The sequence below is a fragment of the Diplotaxodon limnothrissa genome, linkage group LG23, assembly GCF_057381915.1.
Source record: "Diplotaxodon limnothrissa isolate DT_005_m linkage group LG23, D_limnothrissa_male_GT1.1, whole genome shotgun sequence".
NCBI lineage: Eukaryota > Metazoa > Chordata > Actinopteri > Cichliformes > Cichlidae > Diplotaxodon > Diplotaxodon limnothrissa.
The window spans coordinates 43,285,861-43,305,291 of record NC_140617.1 but is presented as its reverse complement, the minus strand read 5'-3'; the positions used below and the strand labels follow the sequence as shown (position 1 = coordinate 43,305,291).

The 19,431-nt window shown below is 41.0% G+C and overlaps 1 protein-coding gene across 1 annotated transcript in view; it reads right to left on the bottom strand.

Moving 5' to 3' along the window:
- Positions 1-6,458: 6,458 nt before the first annotated feature.
- Positions 6,459-19,431, bottom strand: part of ptgfrnb (prostaglandin F2 receptor inhibitor b) — a 77,707-nt gene continuing 64,734 nt past the window's right edge. Inside the window, exons 12-15 of the mRNA XM_085349006.1 lie at positions 12,085-12,271; positions 11,860-11,978; positions 11,683-11,733; positions 6,459-9,614 (exon numbers count right to left, since the gene is read on the bottom strand). Coding sequence (XP_085205132.1) covers positions 9,502-9,614; positions 11,683-11,733; positions 11,860-11,978; positions 12,085-12,271 — 470 coding nt within the window. The 3' untranslated portion in view covers positions 6,459-9,501. The remainder of the gene's footprint in view (positions 9,615-11,682; positions 11,734-11,859; positions 11,979-12,084; positions 12,272-19,431) is intronic.

Sequence of the window (19,431 nt, the reverse complement as noted above, 5' to 3'; positions counted from 1 at the left end):
TGCAGGCCCAGACTAAGCTTGCAGTTTGCTTTGGGGGCCTTCTTTTCCTGCAGCAATAATTGATAAGCATGAAGCAACGAGTTTGGGCCTGCAAATGAAAAAAAAAAAGATGCATGTTGAGTGGGCTCAGTTTTGATTGTTTGTGTGTTTTGTTACTTTGGATATTGGATGATAAAAGACAGGCTGCAGGCACACCAGCTTCTGACATTCACATGCAGAGACACACACACCAGTTAACCACAATAATCCAATGCAAAGCTTAACAGCTGATGGGTGTTAACTTGAATAAATACTTCATTATTATCTTGAAGACTCTACTATAGCACCACAGGACTTGGAGCTACTGTGGAAGCATTGTGGGTACAGTCTAGGTAAACCCTCAGCCAATCACTGCCAGGATGGAAGGTGTGGTAGCCCCCGTGGATTACAGAAGAAACGCAAGTTGGTGAGACGAGGCAGAGCATCTGTTTCGCCTCCGTATGTTGCAGTGCTGTAACGTCGACACAGTCAGCGAGATCTCACCCCGGGCAGACTAGCAGATCTGCTCCTCCAGCCTGCAATCAGCTTTCACAGGCTTATCAGCAAGAGCTCAGTTATGGAGGGAGTTTGAATTTGGGTTTAATTCATCACATAGTGTTAATGAACTGTAGACACACCCGTGTTCCTGTAGGGAAAACAGCTGCTGAGCTTTATTGTCTGAGCGGACTTGTGTTCTGGGAAGTAGCATGAGCGCATGAGGGGTCGTGGCTGATAAATCAATCTGATGGAGCAAAAAGAAGAAGAAAAGAAAAATTCACTGGATGGTTTGAACTCCTTCAGGTTTCCTATTTTGAAAAACACCCCAACAATTGCACAAAAAGGCAGAAGTTGGCAAGAATTTCCAGGAAATGTTAGGATCTGAAATCCTTAGCACAGCAGACCCACGCAGTCGCTGTTGAAATCTTTTCCCGTTCTTTGCGATATCATGAACTAGGTTCTGTTGTATCTTTGTTGTTTTACAGTCTGAGTAACAGAAACATATGAAAGTAATGATTTTAATCTAGGATAGTGTCCAAATAGTTAATAACCTAATAAATAATAAATAAATATGCTTATTTATTCCTAATATTGTCACAGTTTGTTGTTGTCACCACAGTAGACATCCAACACGACAGTCTCCAGACAGCTGACAACAAGCCAGCTAAACAACAACAGCTTGTTAGAAGCTAACGTTATACCAGCTAATGTCTGGCTTGAGTATCCTAAAAATCAGACTATGCTTCTGATAACCAGCGCCATTGTATTCTGATTATATTGATTATATTATATATTCAGCATATCCTCAACAACTCACCGCAGTATAGCTAACATCAGTCAGCCAGTTTTACAGCCTCCTCCAGAGTAGATAGACATAAAGACCCAGAGTAGAGGTAAATAGCAGACTGACAGCCTACACTCACTACAGATGAACGGCTGGAAAAGTTGCTTGTCCTACAGCGGCCACCATAGCTAGGATTATCCATTAGAAATGTGGGGGGTTGGGATGTGATGTAAGAATTCAATGAACTGCGATCAGCAATCTACTGACATCTAGTGGTGACATTTTACACACTGTACCTTTAAAGGTAACTGTAACCCCATCAAACTCATTTTTGGCAATAGCTCAGTATTCCCCCGCTTCCACAAGTACCTACTCAGCGTGGTTTTGGTCGTTTTGCCTAATCAGCTAATATGCTTGGGGTCATTGTAGCAACGAGGCATTTGAATGCGACAAGAAAGCCACAACAAAGGTCGACATCGAGACGATGGTGTACCTGCTGCCCGATGTCTGGCTTTTTGTCACACTCAGCGACCACGGTGTTTTTTTGCCTCGTTGTTGGTTTTTAAACATGCTGGTTTTGATTTTCGAGAAGGAGACACTCTCATGAGCCAACTGGTGACAGGCAGTCTGCTGACGTCACGATTTTGGATAGCCTCGGATCGCTTGGAACTCCAACTGAGTAGGTACTAGGTACTAAAAAAGTACTTCTAACAGACACTACCACCTAGTAAAAAACCCTAAAAACGGAGTCAAACCAGCCTAACCACATTAGGTACTGGTGGACAAGGACTATATGTGTTAGTAATACTTTATATCAATGAGCTCAAAGCTTTGCTTCACTGGGACATGATAAACAATTTTCTGGTTGTTATTAAACAGCATAGCAGATGATGGGATTTCACGCCCTATGCCGATATTTTTGAGTGAGAACCTTGAAACTGGATTGATGTGTACTCCCCTGGTCCCAAAACAATAAGGACATTATGGATAACTTTCTACATCTGCATCAAATCTGTATAATTTAGGGTTGAAATGATTTGCAAATGATTGTACAGAATGTCTGAACCTTTGGAGATATTCATGTGCCAAGCCAAAGGATCTAGTGTGTCTTTCTAACTCCTATAAATCTTTTCCAAGTCTGTAGTACATATAGCAAGAAAGTTTCAGCAGACATGGTTTCAAATCTGCAACCTGACTGATCTCCAAAGGTTCCCAAAAGCAAGGCTAATTTGAGCTTTAACACAGCAGGAAACCCCATGTTCTGGAGCAAAAACAAAACAGAATTAAAATCAGTTTTATAAACTGCAACCAAAGTATTGTTTTGGGCGGAGGTTCAGAGGGGTGGGGGTGTAGAGAAGGGAAACGGGACATTAACAGACAGCAGACTGGTGTGATGGAGCTGGGGCTGTTTGGAGCTGCTGGAGACATCAGCGCTGATTACAATGAAGACAAGAAAACGTCGCCTCTGGTAGACTCTGGGGATAACAGGCTGCTTACTTTGCTCCACGCGCTGCTACAGTTTTCTGTCTGAATTCTTTGTTATGTGGAGCAACCCTTAAGCTGTGACACGTTCGAGTCGGTGCCAGGGCTCACGCCATGAAATGTGCCATCTCCAAAACGGCAGGAGTTTACAGCGGTGAACAAGAGCTAAATAATAATAATAAAAAAAAAAAACTATACCAAGGGAAGCTTTTATTTTTTTACAGTCACACACCCACACATATACACCACTGATCAAACTGGGAACAGAATGCTTTAAGTTGTGACAAGGCCACATTATCAATGATCCATAGGCAACATAGATGCAAACATACAGGAACTGGAAAATGGGTCAAATGGACCCTGAGAGAGAACAAGAGCATGTTAGCAAAACCACAGACAGCTCCAGAGCCACTCAATATGTCTCTCTTCTCTGCCCTCTCCACACGAGATGGAGATGAGAGAAAGGGTGGTGGTGAAAGAGGGAGAGAGATGGAACGAGAGATTGGCGTTAAAGAGGTGTAAAAGCCCCAGAGAGCGGCTGAGGTTCCAGCTCATCTGCATTTCTAATGAAGAGGGGGAGTGAAAGAGGGATCGGTGTGACGAGGAGAAATTAAGAGAAAGGGATGGAGAAGTGGTTAAAACAGCAGCAGCAGAGAGAGATGGGTGACAAATAGAGGAAAAAGTACAAACAGATGAATCCCATATGGCTAACAAGCCGATTGGAGACACACAAAGAACAACATGGAGGGAAGAGGGAGAGATATAGCCGTGGTCTAATGTTGAATTATAAAACATTTATTCTGCTAGAAGTTTTTATAGTTGCCTTTTTGGTTGTTTTTTTTAAAACCATGTTTTTGGGAGCACAGAAAAATCTGATTGATGGCTTGCCCACAGATGGAAAAGAAAACTAAATTGGCCCACATTTGTCACAAAGCTCGTAGCGGGAACGCTGATCACGACCACATCAGATCATCTGGAAAAAATTCAGCAGCCATTTACAGTTTTTCTCAAATGTTAAAACACAAAAGCCAATCCTGTAACCCAAATGACCAGTAGTCTAAACACATTTACTAAATGTAGCCACCATATTCCAGTACCATAAACACATGTCACATGAAGACACAATTCACAAAACACAACCCTCTGTACTCATAAATCTAAACACATTTTTCCTTGCTAAAACACATGTTGCAAAACAACTCTGCTCATATCCTCAAATGAAAGCCCATGTGATGCAAAATGCTTGCCACAGTCACCAATCTTTGAACACAGGGAACACACCTGGCGTCATTCACTACACACAATGACTCAAAATTGAAGACACTTGTTGCTAATGCTGTACCCACATGTAAAAGCAAGTTCAGAGTGCACAGTATGCTGAAGGTTCCAAACAAACACAATGGATGAAGGCAGAGTCAGGGGAAGAGGAATTTGATGCAGAGGAGGGAGATAAGATAAGATAAGATAACCTTTATTAGTCCCACACGTGGGAAATTTGTTTTGAGAAGAGCTGGCCCTGGAAGAAGAGGAGCAGGCCAATGAGGAAGAGGAGTTCAAATGAGAGGAGGAAGAGGAGCGACCAACGAGGAAGAGGAGAAGGCCAACATGGGAGAGGAGAAGGTCCAGGAGGGAGAGCAAGACAACCTCGCACCATCATTACGGACGAGATGCGAGCAACAGCTCAGCGACATGATGCCGCACAGTGATTGTGGTGTGTGTGTGGTGTGAATAACGTAAATAAAAAAACTTCACACCCTGTTCATGTTTTCAAGATTACTGTTGTGTGCAATAGATTCTGTTTTTGCATTGAGTTGTGTTACAGTAGTGTACGTACATGCAGGATTTTCTATAGATTTATACTACTCATATGAAACTCACAAATCTAAATGCCTAATCCTCTGCAGAGATCTACGACGATCCGTTACTGTATAGTTTCTAAAATATGCATTGGCAGTTATGAAACAAAGAACCTTCTCACAAATTGAGCATTGTGTTTTCAATTGTTTTGCTGTAGTGTGTAATGCTGTGTATAGTGTTTACAGTTTTGACAGCTTCGAGCTGCTCTCTTGGTGTGGGAGTTTGAGTTTTGCAGTGGGAAGGTGTGGTTGTGTTTATGTAGCTTTAGAGAAGGGTGTTGTGTTTGGACATTGGGGGACCTGGTGGTAACGTTTGTGACATGTGTTTTAGCATTTGAGAAAAACTGTAAAAGAAAGAGGGTAAATGTGGGCCAGCCAGGGACAACTGCAGGAAGTGTTGGCTTATTCATACACAATAAATCAACTCCAGCATGCAGCAACAGACGATACAAACACTGAAATGTGAGCAGCTTTAGGAAGAGGCACTCGCTGATCAAGAAGGTGGTTCTCAGTTGGGTTACTCATCCAGTACTGTACTAAAGTGTCTGGTCAAGCAGCCAGACTTTGTTATTATTGAAAAATGATCTTGAGCAACAGTTTCTGAGGCTTTCTGAAGGTTTTCTTGGAAACTGGCTGATTTTTCACTCATTTTCAATGCGGTCCCTCTATCTGACCATTTTCAGAAGCGCTGCCAATGCAGTGAACGCAAACTTGGATAGAAAAACACACATTGGAACACCATCAGTCATGGATTGGCCTCCACAGAGCCTGGACCTCGACATTATTGGAGCAGTGTGGGATCATGTTGAAGGAGAACAGAACAAAAGGCACAAACATCCAAAGAGCTTTGAATGTCCCTCAAGAAGCCAGGAGAACTATTCCTGAAGACTACTTAAATAAAGCTGCCGGCGAGAGTTCAGACTGTGCAGAAGAATAAAGGTGGTCACACCAAATATTGACCGACTCCGTTTGTGCCTTACATACTGTATTTCCATGTATGTTTACATATTTCAACAAATTCCTCCCATTTCCTTGGCAAAACATACAAGTATGTATCATAAACATAATCTATATCCATATACCATAAGAAGAAGGGCACAAACCTTTTGCACAGTACCATATTTATGAATTAATAGCTTGTAATGGCAAACTCACTTCTTAGATGAATATTTAATTGAATGGTGGGAAACGGGGGACTGTAACTGACAACATGGTCGATTTTCCATTTGACAGACTGTGAGTCACTGTAGTGTCGTTTACAGGTGAGCCGCTCATGCTCTGCTTTTGTCTGAGTTTCAGACACACAGAAACAACCACATTTTGCCAGTATACACCCAACACTGCATCTGATTGGCAGTGACCCAGACTTTTTCTTTTTTTGTCTAGCCAGTGACAGAAAATGTATCCAATGCCGATGTGCCAAAATCGTAGGTTTAATGGCCACTTAAGACTGCTTCCAACAAATAGCTGATCGTCCAGACTCCCAGGTTAAAATGCCATTTTTCCAGCATTAAAAACCGTTTTGGCTCCAATGGATAGTTCCCCCCCTTCGTAAACAACTTTAGTTGGGGTTAAACCTTAAAATAGTCATGATAGTCATGTCTGTGCTCATAAAGAGCTGGAGTGAAGACAAGGGTAACCTAGGTGACAGATGGAACGGACCAATACCGAAATCATCCTCATGAAGCACCACACAATAAAATGAGACGATACAGAAACAACTGTCAGAATGAATACATCTTACAAATCTGTTTATTAAAAAACATCATCATGAGTCATCATACTAATTGCAATAAAATGACAAAATAAAAAGACACTGGGGAGGTCTTGCAGTGATGTAATCACATGATCAGGGATGTGTACTGATGCTACTTTTCTTGTTTAGGTCTTGTTCACTGGCACAGAGTGATATTGTTTACCTGTGAATGTGTAGGTGTGTGTATGTTAATGATAGTGGAAGAAATTGTTCTGAATACTGCACCAGTATAATCATGGAGAGGATTTAAGGAACCACACTGGAAGTTTCTGAAATAACCAGCCTCCTTAAGCCAAGCCAAAACACTCACCAGTGTTTTTCTAATTTCGGGAAGATGCATGTGGAAATGATGCAGACCACTGGTTTCGGTTTCAGTTAAAAGAAAAAATGTGATATGAAAACATTAACTCAGAAACACGGTGATGGGCATCTGTTTATTGTGACTGGATAATGGCTCCGCACTGGCTGCCTGAGTTAACAGTGTTTTAGTTCTGATTAAGAGTGAATAATAGAAGTTTAGCTTTCTGGGAGCTGTGACCCGACTACAGCCTCATATTGCTCGTAAAGTTGCTTAAAACTCTCTTTAAAACACATCAAACAAAGCCTGATTCAACCCCAGCCAGTTCAGGAGAAAACCGGCTGGCACATCATGCTAAAAACCCAACAGGCCCACTTGGATCCTGCTGGGTTTGGACACAAACTTCCTCATTTTCTGTGTGTGTGGTTGCTTCAAGTATGTGTGTGTTCCCACAGCAGTCGGCACGACACACCCGTCATTGCAAGTTCATTCACTTGCGATAAAAACTCCACAGAGACTAAACAGATGTCAGCTGATGCGAGTTGGACACAGCTAACTTTGCCAGTTGGCTGATTATTGCAGATTATTGCAGGTTTCTTTTTGTTGTTGTTTATAGAAATACATTTTAGAGTTTTATCAAGCAGGTGCAAGGAAAACAGCAGGACTGTTGAAAAATCAGAACCTAAACATATCAAAGGGAAAATAATGCACGCGTTGGTTGTTGACACGTCTTGAACAACTGGAAGTTTACTGGTCTGTTTTTTAGCTACACTGTAGCTTCTTCATGGTGTGTAAAGGAACCACAAACAGCATAAAACATGGATGTAGCTGTTAGCTGTCTGTTTGGAAAAAGTGCCTTAAACCGGCATTCTATCTGAAGGCCACCAGATGGCGATAGATGTAGCTGCAAAATTGATTAATTAAAATTTAAAAATTATATTTTGTAACTTCTGGTCATGCTGTGTTTCATGGAACATTATCTGTGGAATGAACCACACGTCTCTTAGCTAATAAGTTGCCACTCCCAAGTTGTTAGCCAATAACGGTACAGGTTCACAGTTGGCCCCACCCTTCTTTGTCTCAACTATTTCTTCTTTTTTTTTTTTTGCAATGAACACAGCAACAGTAGAAATGCTCATCTCAAGGCTTCAAAATGGGATTCCAGAAACCAGTGGATGACATAGTAGCTACGTCCATATTTTATATTGTTTGTGAGGAGAACTGCTATCCTAGCTAAACCAAAAGTGACATAAAATGCTTAGCAACAATATCAGAGTCTCATTTATGTTGGTTATGCAAAATGGTTGGAAATGTTAAATATAGAGGGAAGAGTAAGTTCTTTCAGAGCAAACTGCTTCACTTCTGAACAAGCTAGGCTAGCATTTCCCCTCCTTTAGCCTTTATGCTAAGCTAACCAAGCTAAGCACGTTTCCCAAGTTATTCGACTATTCCTTTTATACCCAAAGCTAAGAAACATGCATCACTTTATTGAAAACTTCAAACCACGGAAGAAACCAAGTTCCTTACGTCACCCAAACTATTTTTGTCATTTTGTTCACAGTACGAACAAACTTGAGTCTGCCATAGCGAGGTGACAGCTAGCTTTTCAAATCTAGATGTAGGAAGCTTTGATGTGATCAAAATGTAACCGTGGGGGAGAAAAAAACCAAAAAAAAAAACAAACGCCTTGTGTTGCTCATGAATGACATCATACTGTTATTACAAAACAGTACATGCAACTCTTTGTCTCACATACTGTAGCACAGCACTCACACAGTGTACGAAACACACACAAGACCCGGGCAAAAATAACAGCTGGATACATTTTTGAATATTTATAAAAGAAGAGTGCTTGCTGTTGCCGCTCTGAGCAGCAGTTCAAGTGTTGATGTGGCAATACGAACCAAGCACGCCTCCATTAGTTCAAAATATTGGCACCATGTACAGTATATCTCACACACAAACACACTGCATATCTCTGTGTAAAGCTTAAAAATGTCTCATTTCTTTTAAATCTCTGAATTTTCAAAAAACTAGAGTTGAGAATAAAGGTAAATATAGTCCAGGTGTTAAGGTGGGAATACTTTGGGGTGGTAGCGCAATGCCAGAACACCTTCAGCAGATGTTTCCCATGTGACTTAAGTAGGGATATATTATGTCTTTTAACCTTGTGCAGATTCATAGTAAGTAATGGCACTCCAGTCTCGCCAACCCCAAAGAACCCATGAATTTTACGTGCTTCCCCAAAAAGAGATTATAGTGGGATTCACTGGTACGTTGCTTACTGGTTGCCTTGGCATCAGGATAAGTAAAAAAAAGAAAACCTAAAAAAGCATTTAGTCAGGCCTGAGCACTTCATTTGTTATCCCTAGTGGTTATAGAGGCAGCAGATCTGTTTACTGATCCCTTATTCCCAAGTGGCAGTGATGTCTCAGAAGTCTCCTGTTCCTCGGATATTAAGCTCTGGATCCCTCAGAGCTTCTTGTACGGCGGTGGTGTCGGCAGGGCACAAATTTATCTGCATAAAATTCTCTAGAAGTGCCACAAGATTTCTTCATAGAAACAGAAGTCTGAAAGGCTATTTTTTCCCCATTGGTGAGCGTGAAAGTCCCCTGCTCCTACACTGCAGAGTTGAAAAAAACAACAGTCCTGAGCACCTTTTAAAGCACTGCGAAAATGCGTTTTAATCCCAACGCCCGTCGCCCGGGAACAACTGGGTGTCCCAGAAATCGTCTATGGGCGTGTGTCTGTTATGCGTGTGGTGCTTCCTGTGAGCGCTGCAGTGTGAGGGCGCGGGGGAAAGTGTTTGTCAGTCCATCTCCAGGTCCATGAGTTTGTTGCGTGAGCGTGGAAGGTGTGCGGTGTTGCGGCAGCAGCACTGGGCGCAAACCAGACCCAGGACCAGAGAGAAGAGGCCGACACCTGGAAAAACCAGAACAGGCACCATGTTACCGACACCAATAAAACCATTCCAATCCAACGATTCTTAATGCTACCATTTCTATCGATGCATTTATTCATGAGTACCATTTTAACTAGTAATACAATAAAAGCGAATAACTTTAGCAACCTTCTAAAAACAGTGTCTTTAATGTTTTGGCCCTGTTCAGTGGCTAATATTAGTCTTCACACACACTTCAAATTTACAGAAGAATAAGGTACTTTTGGTTGCTCCTTTATTTCACAAGGTACTGACTGATTTGCTACACATTTTATACCCTTTGTAAGTCCTTCCAGACACAGACTTCCCATTTTATCCAGGATTGAGTTTGGCCATTGAACAGGGACCTTTTGCATGCAAGCTGAATGCGTTAACCACTAAACCACAGCCCTGTACAAATCTGACAAAAGAATTTCTTGGCCAGTGCTGGGAAAAGGGACCGACTTCCGGAGGTAGAGAGCACATGACAGATAGCTTTAACTCTGATTAAGGTCTCATTACTCCAATCTTCTCTTGTCTGTTTAAGGCACTGGTTCAAGCGCCTAAAAGTTGACATGCAGGGATTCCCTCGTCTCCAGCTCATGTGGCACCGAGAAGACTACGGCTACGTCAGGACTATAATCACTTCTGTGGCAAAGCTGCTGCTAGCATTGCTGCAACAATCACTAATAAAAACACAGATTTTTATGTGAAGAGCAAACACAAAAGCCCATCCTTGCTTTCCAAAATCCCCATCAGTGCTAATTAAGGCAAATTAAATTGTACTCTACTGACTATTTTGATTAAACTCTTGTCCGCAGTGCACGGACAACGCCAGCTATCAGAAATGTGTCCTAAATAGAGACGAACACCGTCAGCAAGCGAAGTGCAGTGCAGCACAAAAGAAAACACAAAAGAGTCTGTCGGCCAGCACTTTTAGCAAGGACGCCCTCGCTGACAGCAAGCATCAGTGAGCCGAGCTTTTCTCACTTTCCAGAGACATTTTTCTGCTGCGCTTGGCTACATTTAACATTTTCTTCATGCTAAGTCAACATTTTAGTTAGCCCTCTTTCAGAATCAGACAACAACAGCTTGTCATTCAGCACTGCAACAGCAACACAACACACTTTCATAAATGTCTACACACAATCCTATACACATAACACAAGAGGACGCTTTATAGAACAGTACAGGAGAACAAGGAAACCAGAAAGCTGCGATGTACTGTTTAGGTGCACAGCTAGTCAGCTGTCAAAGTCGAAGAAATACCGAATTGCACTCAGGAGTTGGTGATTTCTGCGTTTTTCCTCGTTTTCTGGCATAAACATACAGTCACAACAGTGGTTACTCATACTCAACACAAGCAAAGTGTAGAAGTAATTCCCATGGGCTAAAAGGCCAGGCTTTAGACTGGTCTAAACATTTTTTTCTACTTTTGGCTCTCAATGATATCATAGAGAGTGGCCTTCTGTTTGCAAAGGGTAGCCAATCAGAAGAAGGTTATCTTAAAAGAAGGCCAAATGTCACTAAAACACCTTGCTTTAGAGAGGATAGATTGAGGCGCTGCACCAGGGCTCGGTATAAAATACATAAGGATTATTTTCTACTGTGAATCAAAGCTTCTCTGCTTGAGTCACAAATTTAAAAAAAAAGTTTCCAGTGCTACCCCTCAGCTTTCTAGAAGATTTAGTGACCTCCCAGGTCTTGAGATCATCTTGAGGTCAAGGTCACTGGGACTCAAACTCGTCCGAGCCTTTTAAGAGATGCATCTATGGTATCAATTTGAATATCCTACGTCGCCTCATTATCGAATCGCAAAAACTTGGGTGTCCGCGTTGCCTGTGACCTGACAACAATACCCCATCAGCCTTTTGCGGCCGAGCGGTAAAAAGTACAAGTTCACTTAGAGGACTTGGAGATAATCAGGCATTACTGTGGAAAAATGAATCCATAATTAAATCTTAAATCCCTAAAAATATGTCATCTAGATGAAAGAAAAGGATATAGACAATTAAAGATTGCCTAAAGCAAAGTCTCTGAAGTACAACAAACATATAATGACTATATTACCCAGTGAGGCTGATGCACCATATAAGAGAGGTAACTTTAGGGAGTCCCAAACTGCAGAAGGAGAGAGGAAACAAGAGAATTGGTGTTACGTATAACAAAATAACGCACATATATCATAGACTTTTATGTTTCAATGTGTTCATGTTATAACGTAACTGCGTGTCTTTTGCACCACACCTGCAAATTTGACAGCGAGGAAGACTTTGGATGATGTCAGCTCTTGAGCTTCTGTCCAGGCTCCCGTTGAGGCCGACAGGTACCAGGGAGTGACGGAGCAGAAATACTCCCCACTGTCACTGGAAACCACAGAGGACACAGGCTGTTGTGATGACGGTCATGGTGCTGTGCAAGTCTCTCAGCCAAAAAGGGATTAAACAGACAAATCATTCGTTTGCACCTCACCTGTCCTGAGTGCCAAATATGTTGAGCAGGTAGGTGTGTGTGTCTTTGCGCTCTATTGTAACGTCGCTGGATGAATTACGGTTGATTTTTCTCACAACGCCAAAGCGGTCAACGCTGGCCACCTGGACCGACGCGGGTCCGCCGCGCAGCCGGGTGAAAAACCATTTCACCTCGTACGCCAGGTCGTCTGAGAGACACACAGAAACAAATTTAAGTGAAGCTGTGATGGACTTTTAAGATGTTTAGAGTGGTGATGATTTTAACTAATAGACATCAATATATACGTTTTTTAGTATCTAAATAGTCTTGATGCATTCTCAATCATCCAAGTAAATCCCAAAAGGTTGATTCTGTTCATCTGGACGCAGCGTTTTCAGAAAAAGCCGCGTCCAGATGAACAGAATCAACCTTTTGGGATTTTAAATAGTTGAATATACAAAATACGAACTTAAGGATAAAACCAGGTTCAAAGATCTTCATTTTCTGGCATATTAGATCCAAAAGTTCTGTGCATTAGATTCAACCCCCCCGCCTGTGTGTAAATATATTCAAAATACAGACAGAAGAAAATATACAAATTAGATATTAACTAATCATTCATACATATATTAGGAATGTGCAGTGCAGTGTAGTTTCTGACATTCAGTAACTGCACTATTAGCTAAGTGTTGAACCTCTGAACACCTTTAAAACCATTTTTTTAAACCTATGCTGAAATTTGTGTAACTCGTTTGGTCTGTTTAGATGGGACACAGCTGGACTGCCAAACAAGGCTAAACCCACTATGGACACACTTTGTACAACCTGAACACAGATCAGTATTATACAGGTTTTCTTTGGTGGTAATGTTTCAGTGAGTACTTCCATTCAATACAAAACTGAGCGTTTATTTAACAATATCCGCACGTCGTGTTAACGTGCTTATACCAACCAATCCCATCGTCTCTCAAATACCTTCAACCTGAACCTTACAAACTACAAAAGAAAGCTCAAAGGCAAAATACTGTATGTGTCAGTTAATAAAGAACATTAGAAGTGCCATTAAAAGATAGCGTTACTGCAGCGATGTGACATATTTGAAGCCAGTAAGAGATCAAGCGCAAACCAACGAGCCGTTTAGGAGAACAAAGTCGCTTTATTTGACAGAAGAGTCAGAGAAGGCACGGCAGCTGAAGTGTGTGTTACTGCCGCTGATCACGACACCCCAGCTCAGTTTTAAGTATTTCTTTAAGCCTTTAAGTCACTAACACTGGCTAACATCGACTTTAACCAGCCTAACACTTACAGAGAAGCGCTACTGTACCGACTTCATTGTAGAAACTGAGTGTTTTCTGAGGTCCAGCACAGCCCTAATTTCACTACGATAACAAACAGAAGAGAGGAGGAAATCTAGAAAGCAGAATAAATCCATTATCACCACATTATAAACGCCGGCGTTCCTTTTCCCACATTAAGATAAAAAGACAGGGAGACGGACACGCATCATAAAAGGGCGACAGCGATGACAAAAGAAATAAAAACGGGGACGAGAGTTTGATAGAATTCGTGATAATAGATGCAATCTTTGGAAAAGGGGGCGAGCGAGCTAATTATTTCAGAGAGAGCGAGAGAGAGAGGGAGAGAGAAGGGGAGAGAAGGGGAGAGAGAGCGAGCGTGAGAGACAGAAGCACAAACTAGTCATTAGTCTGTCAGAGAGAGAGAGAGAGCGAGCGAGACTATTAGCACTCTACCTCCCACACACACACACACACACACACACACACACACACACACACACTGAAGCACAATAAAAACCCCATGGAGTCTTAGTCATCCTCTGTCATTTAGGAGACAAATAGAGGATACAGATGAAAAAATAAAAGGAACATTTGCAGGGTAAAAAAAGAAAAAAGAAAGAATAAGATAAATGATGATGAAAAACAATTATGAAAAAAGAGTGAAAGAAACAGACATGGGGAGGAAGAAAGAGGTGGGGAGAATGGATGCAGCGAATATAATGAAGAGAAGAAAAAAAACTGAGAAGAGGAGTGAACTCAGCCAGAGCAGAGAAATGAATCACATCTCAATTTCTCTCTCCCTCTCTTCCCTAATGGCTTTAATATTCAAGTGCTACATCATTAAAAATCAGTAGTAGCGTGAGCAGCAGCGGCGATAGTAATAACACCGACCTTGGTATCAAGTTTAGCACCCCCAGGTCTCAATATTGGTCATCACCTGAAAACTGTTTGCCCTCCTGTGTGTGACACTAGGCTGAAATTTCATTAAGTTTTGCTGTAGATAGTCAAGGTTTTGTGTGACTGAACGCCACACCAGAAGATGACCAGAGGGCCCCCCAAAAAGTACAGTATGTACAGTACAGCAAGACCAGAACATTTCAAAAATAATCTCGATTTAGCAGGAAATCTCATCACCCCTTCCAATATCACACCATAAACCACTTTTTGAAATTAACCTCCTATTTTGGGTTATTTAGACCAAAATACTCAATTTGGTCTGATATCCACTTACGAGGACATTATACTGCTACTGTTCTATCAAAATTTTAAACGGATATCCTCATATGTGGCTCTGATTTTTCATAAAAACAAAAATAAGGTTAAAAAAAAAATCTGGTAATTCTTTGTTTTTACATTTATCGGGCCCCAATGTGCCTAAATATCAAAGAGAAATTAAAAATGCATGCCGTGGAAGAGTTCGGGTCTTAGGAGGTTAAAGCAGCATTCAAAGACGAGCCCTAAAGCGTGTACCTTTTTCTTTTGAAGTTTTAGCTCCACTGACGGCAAAATGTCACCTTATCCCACACGTAGTCAGACTGATGTAAAGTTTTTGAGGCAAATGCTGCCGTTTATATTTTCATTAAAACATTTCTGACCATGTTCTGAAGAGTGGTCTGTGCGGAAGAGACTAAAACCTGGATTCTTACTAATAACCATCATCCCAGGAGCGGATGTCCTGCAAACTCCCATCAAGGTCAGACAGGGCAATGCACAGGGAAACATCTCAGACTCTCAGTATGTTAAATGGCAAAGTTGTTGACGATACAATTAGAAGAAAGCTGAAAAAGTATGTGTTTGCTAAAATGTAACAAAGCGTAGCAACCTACGGAAACCATTCTTTAGATAGAAAAGTGGAGATGCTTGGACATAATTCACAAACACCTCATACCAACTGCCGGGCACGGTGGTGGAGGCGCGATGGTTTGAGCTTGTTCTGCAGCCACAGGGCCTGCACACCCTGCAGTCATTGTGTCGACCATGATTTCCTCTATATATCAAAGTAGTCTACAATCAAATGTGAGGCCACCTGTCTGACAACTAAAGCTTGGCTTAAACTGATCGTGCAGCAGGTAAATGATCCCAAGTCCAGCAACAAATCTACAACAGAATGGCTGAAAAAGTGCAGATCTGAACCCGATTACATGCTGTAATCTTTTAAAGCGGAGTGGATCAAAACTCCTTCACCATGATGTGACTGACAAAGTCACACAGGAAATAAACACTTCATGCTATTGCTGCTAAAGGTGGTTCTACAAACTACTGAATAATGAGGGGCTGGTTCTGTATTAAGGCTTAATTCTTATTAAATAAATAATAAAGTATAATATGTCATATGTTGTTGTTCATCTGAAGGTGAATTAACCTCATTTCACAGTCCGATTTATAAAACCTTAAAACCTGACATAATGTGTACTTTCTTTTTAGCATGATTGTATCCGATCGTCCGATGGTCCAATTTAGAAATATTTTTAAGTGTAAGCTGCTTTTATTTGTCAAAACTATATTGATTTATCAACATAAACCCAATAAAAATTACCATTTGTAAGCGCGTGTTTTTACGCACCGCTGTACAGCTTGATGAGTATCATCATTTTTCTGCCTCCATATTCTCTGGATTTATTCTGCTTTTATGAACTTACAAATTCTACTTTAAACCTTCTTGAATGGTAACGCAACCACACTAAACATGCAGATTTTATTCATGAGAATTTAAATTTAATGCTGAAATAACAACAGCAGAACTTCAGCAAACTGCACTTTTATTCTGAGGTGCTGCTTTTCCAAGAGCACAAGATTAGAAGTCGCAGCGCGCTTCCTCCCCGGCCGTCCTCTCTCCAAAGTCTAAATCAATCACTTCCTGTTAGTGGAGAAGTGGACACACTGGACACTAGGATGTAATTTTGGCAAATCAACTCTACTGCTTCTCATTTAGAGGAGAGGAGCCGCTTTTGTCGTGTGCAGAGCCTGATTTCAGTGGAGTTAGCCACATTTGTACTGGTTAAATTATCGTTATTGTGTAATATGCAGTTGTTTTATGTAAACAATGTACAATAATGTGCAAATCATTTCTTTTCAACTTTCAATTATCAGAAGAATCTTTGATATCAAGGTAAAGAAATCAGTTAAGATTTGGTCATTTTTAAAGAGTTAATGCGACGCTCACATAAAGTCATAAAGCTTCCCTTCACACTGTTAAATCTGACTCAATTGATGGCGGCGATGATGAAGGTGATGATGAAGATGCACTGAGACAGCCTAGAGGGAGGGCACTGATATTGTTGCACAAAGACAAGTAGCCGAGCTCTCCATCCAACCAAAGAGGAGGAAACAGGAGGTGACACCGCGGGTCGACTGACCTCACACACATTAGGCACACACACACACACACACACACACACACACACACCCTCCAGACTCACTGACCAGAATCGACCGAAGACTTCAAAGTTCTGACATGGAGACAGGGCCGAGTTACCCTGTAACATCCTCAAGAAAGCTACGTCTCCTCAAAGCTGCTACAGCGCAGATAAAAAATGCCAAAATTAAGGCTAAAATTATAATGTGACAATCTGGTCTGCTTGACTGTGAGAACTGGCTGCTGGTCCGTGTGTTTGTGATCTAGGATGGAGAAAAAAAAATTGTGCTGGTGTTTAACAGGATAAATGATTAATCAAGAAAATAATCAAGTCCTTCCTCACTTCTGCCTCTCCTAGTAAAAAAAGTTAATGACAAAGAGTTACAGCTAATCAAACTTTAAAGACAAGATCACATTTCTTCAAGTTTATTCCAGGACACTTCAGGATGGTCGTACCCGTTTTGCCCCGATAAAACTTTCACCACTAACAGAAGGGTTGTAAGTATTTACGAACAATCACCACCATCACATTAAGTGTTTCAAGCTGTTTTCCCCTCTCAAACCTAATGTACCTCGAGGCTTGCCTAAAAGTAAGCCAATACTCCTCTGAGACTCTGGAGCACAGGCGCGGTGAAATACACCGAGGCCTGCTCCTCCAAACCTGATCCCCATATTAGGTCAGGGATCCCACCAGCACACGCTTCAGTCAAAGAAAAACATGGAAAGAGTTCCTGTGCAAGATGAATGATGAGTATGATATGAATGATGGTCTCCTGGGCGGTGGACTCAAAGTGACCTGAAGAATCACGCCCTGCGCTCAGAACTGGTTTAAATGAAGGAAAAGGAGGAGTGAAAGAAAAGTTCAAATTAAGTTTTCTAGTTGTTTAGAGAGAAAAAAAAAGTGGTCACTCATAATTTATAGAACAGAGGACCCATCATGCTATTTACTGTATAAATAGTGTTAGAGGCGGCGGACTCATCAGACACCTCTAAATGACTAGTTTCGAGCACTTTTCTCTAGTCTTGGATCTTTATGATGTCATCAAATGAGCTATAATAATCTCAGGCACAGGCATATTTCATACAGAGACTTCAGCTTAAAGAGATTAGGAAGGTTTATTTTGCTGTTCCTTTTATTTCATTATATCCTGCTACAATGGTAGGTGCTCCTATTAGAAATGTGTGGTTGGTTTTTTTAAATGTATCATTATTACTGCATGTCAGATACACCAACTTTTAGTTTAACTTTTCAAAAGTGGTAGAATTTGGTTGGGTTACCATTTGATTGCTAATGTTTGTGTAAATCGTGCCATTGTATTGATAAATCCCAGAAAGAAAGACTGCACACCCCAAGCAGCCACCTTGGTAATGGTATCTGGAAACTCCTATCTAAACACAACCACATAAAAACTACGAAGCATGGAGCCACCAGACAACTCTGATAACCAGAACACTGGTGACGCTGTAGCTCATCCAGCCCACGATCCACCGCAGTTCACAGGTTATTATAATGTGTGAAGCACAGAAAAAAAGGTGAGAAGTTTCCCTGTCACTGGTTTGGCTGTTTTGCATAAACTAATGAGAATTAAAATCCACAGAGAATGACAAATATGACCTTGACCACAATATAATCAAAATCCATTAGGTGATCCTTGCATTTCAATAAAAGCTGACCAACACTCCAGGAAGAGTAGTTATTCTTGTGAACAATGGACAGACAGGATGACAGACGCCTCCCTATAGCGTGACCACGTCAATCCTTTGACCGGATGATCTAAAAAGCTCAGAAACAGCCTGGGGACTTTAAAACAACCCCACCGCCTCAGCAAGTTCATACTCGCACTAGACATGTGCAAACACGATAATATAAGTTAACCCTTTAAGACCTACCATAGAACCAAGTCCGCCAGAGCTCATATTATATTTTTACATGCTGTAGTGCCATTTTTGGGAGCATTTCAAGTTGCTATACATCAATACAACCATTATAGCCCAAATTTTAATAATATGTCTGCATTAAGTGCAATAAACTACAAAAAAATTGAAAATCGTTTTTGTTTTTTTAACATATATTTCTAGTTAGAGAAATTTAAGAGGCTTATCCCTCAAAACTGTAAATACAAAAAAGTTGCACAAAATAGTTTCCCACCACAGGAAATTTATTTTGAGTGTTTTCATAGTTTTATTTTTGAAATACACCAATTTTTATATACTGCAGGAAAAATGAAAATAAATATTATACTGCAAATTTGCACAAAAACAGCATATGCATCAAAATAAACTATTTCCAGTGCAATATGACTTCTAAGCATCCCAGAAACGTGTTTCTGGAATATTATGTTTTTGTTGGTGCAAGTGCTTTTTATGCAGTTTTTGCAAAGCTATATGTGGAAGGAAACTGTGACCGAGGACAAGCTGATGGCATCAGATGTAAGTACAACTCCTCCGGTTTCATATGCAAAAAAAATTATTGTGCTAGCTTACGTGGTTGCAGTGCTACCGGGATTTAAAAATAGTTACGCAAAATGGAGCGTGCTGCTCTGACCGGCTTTAAAGGGTTAATTACCAACTCAACTCAAAGTGCTGATACATTTGACGTGTCTGTGTCAACCCAACAGAGCACTAAACAAATGCCATGATAGTCCACGATATAGCTTCAGTCACCCATTAAAGATGATTAGTACATTTGCTTCATCTTTACTATGATATCATGTC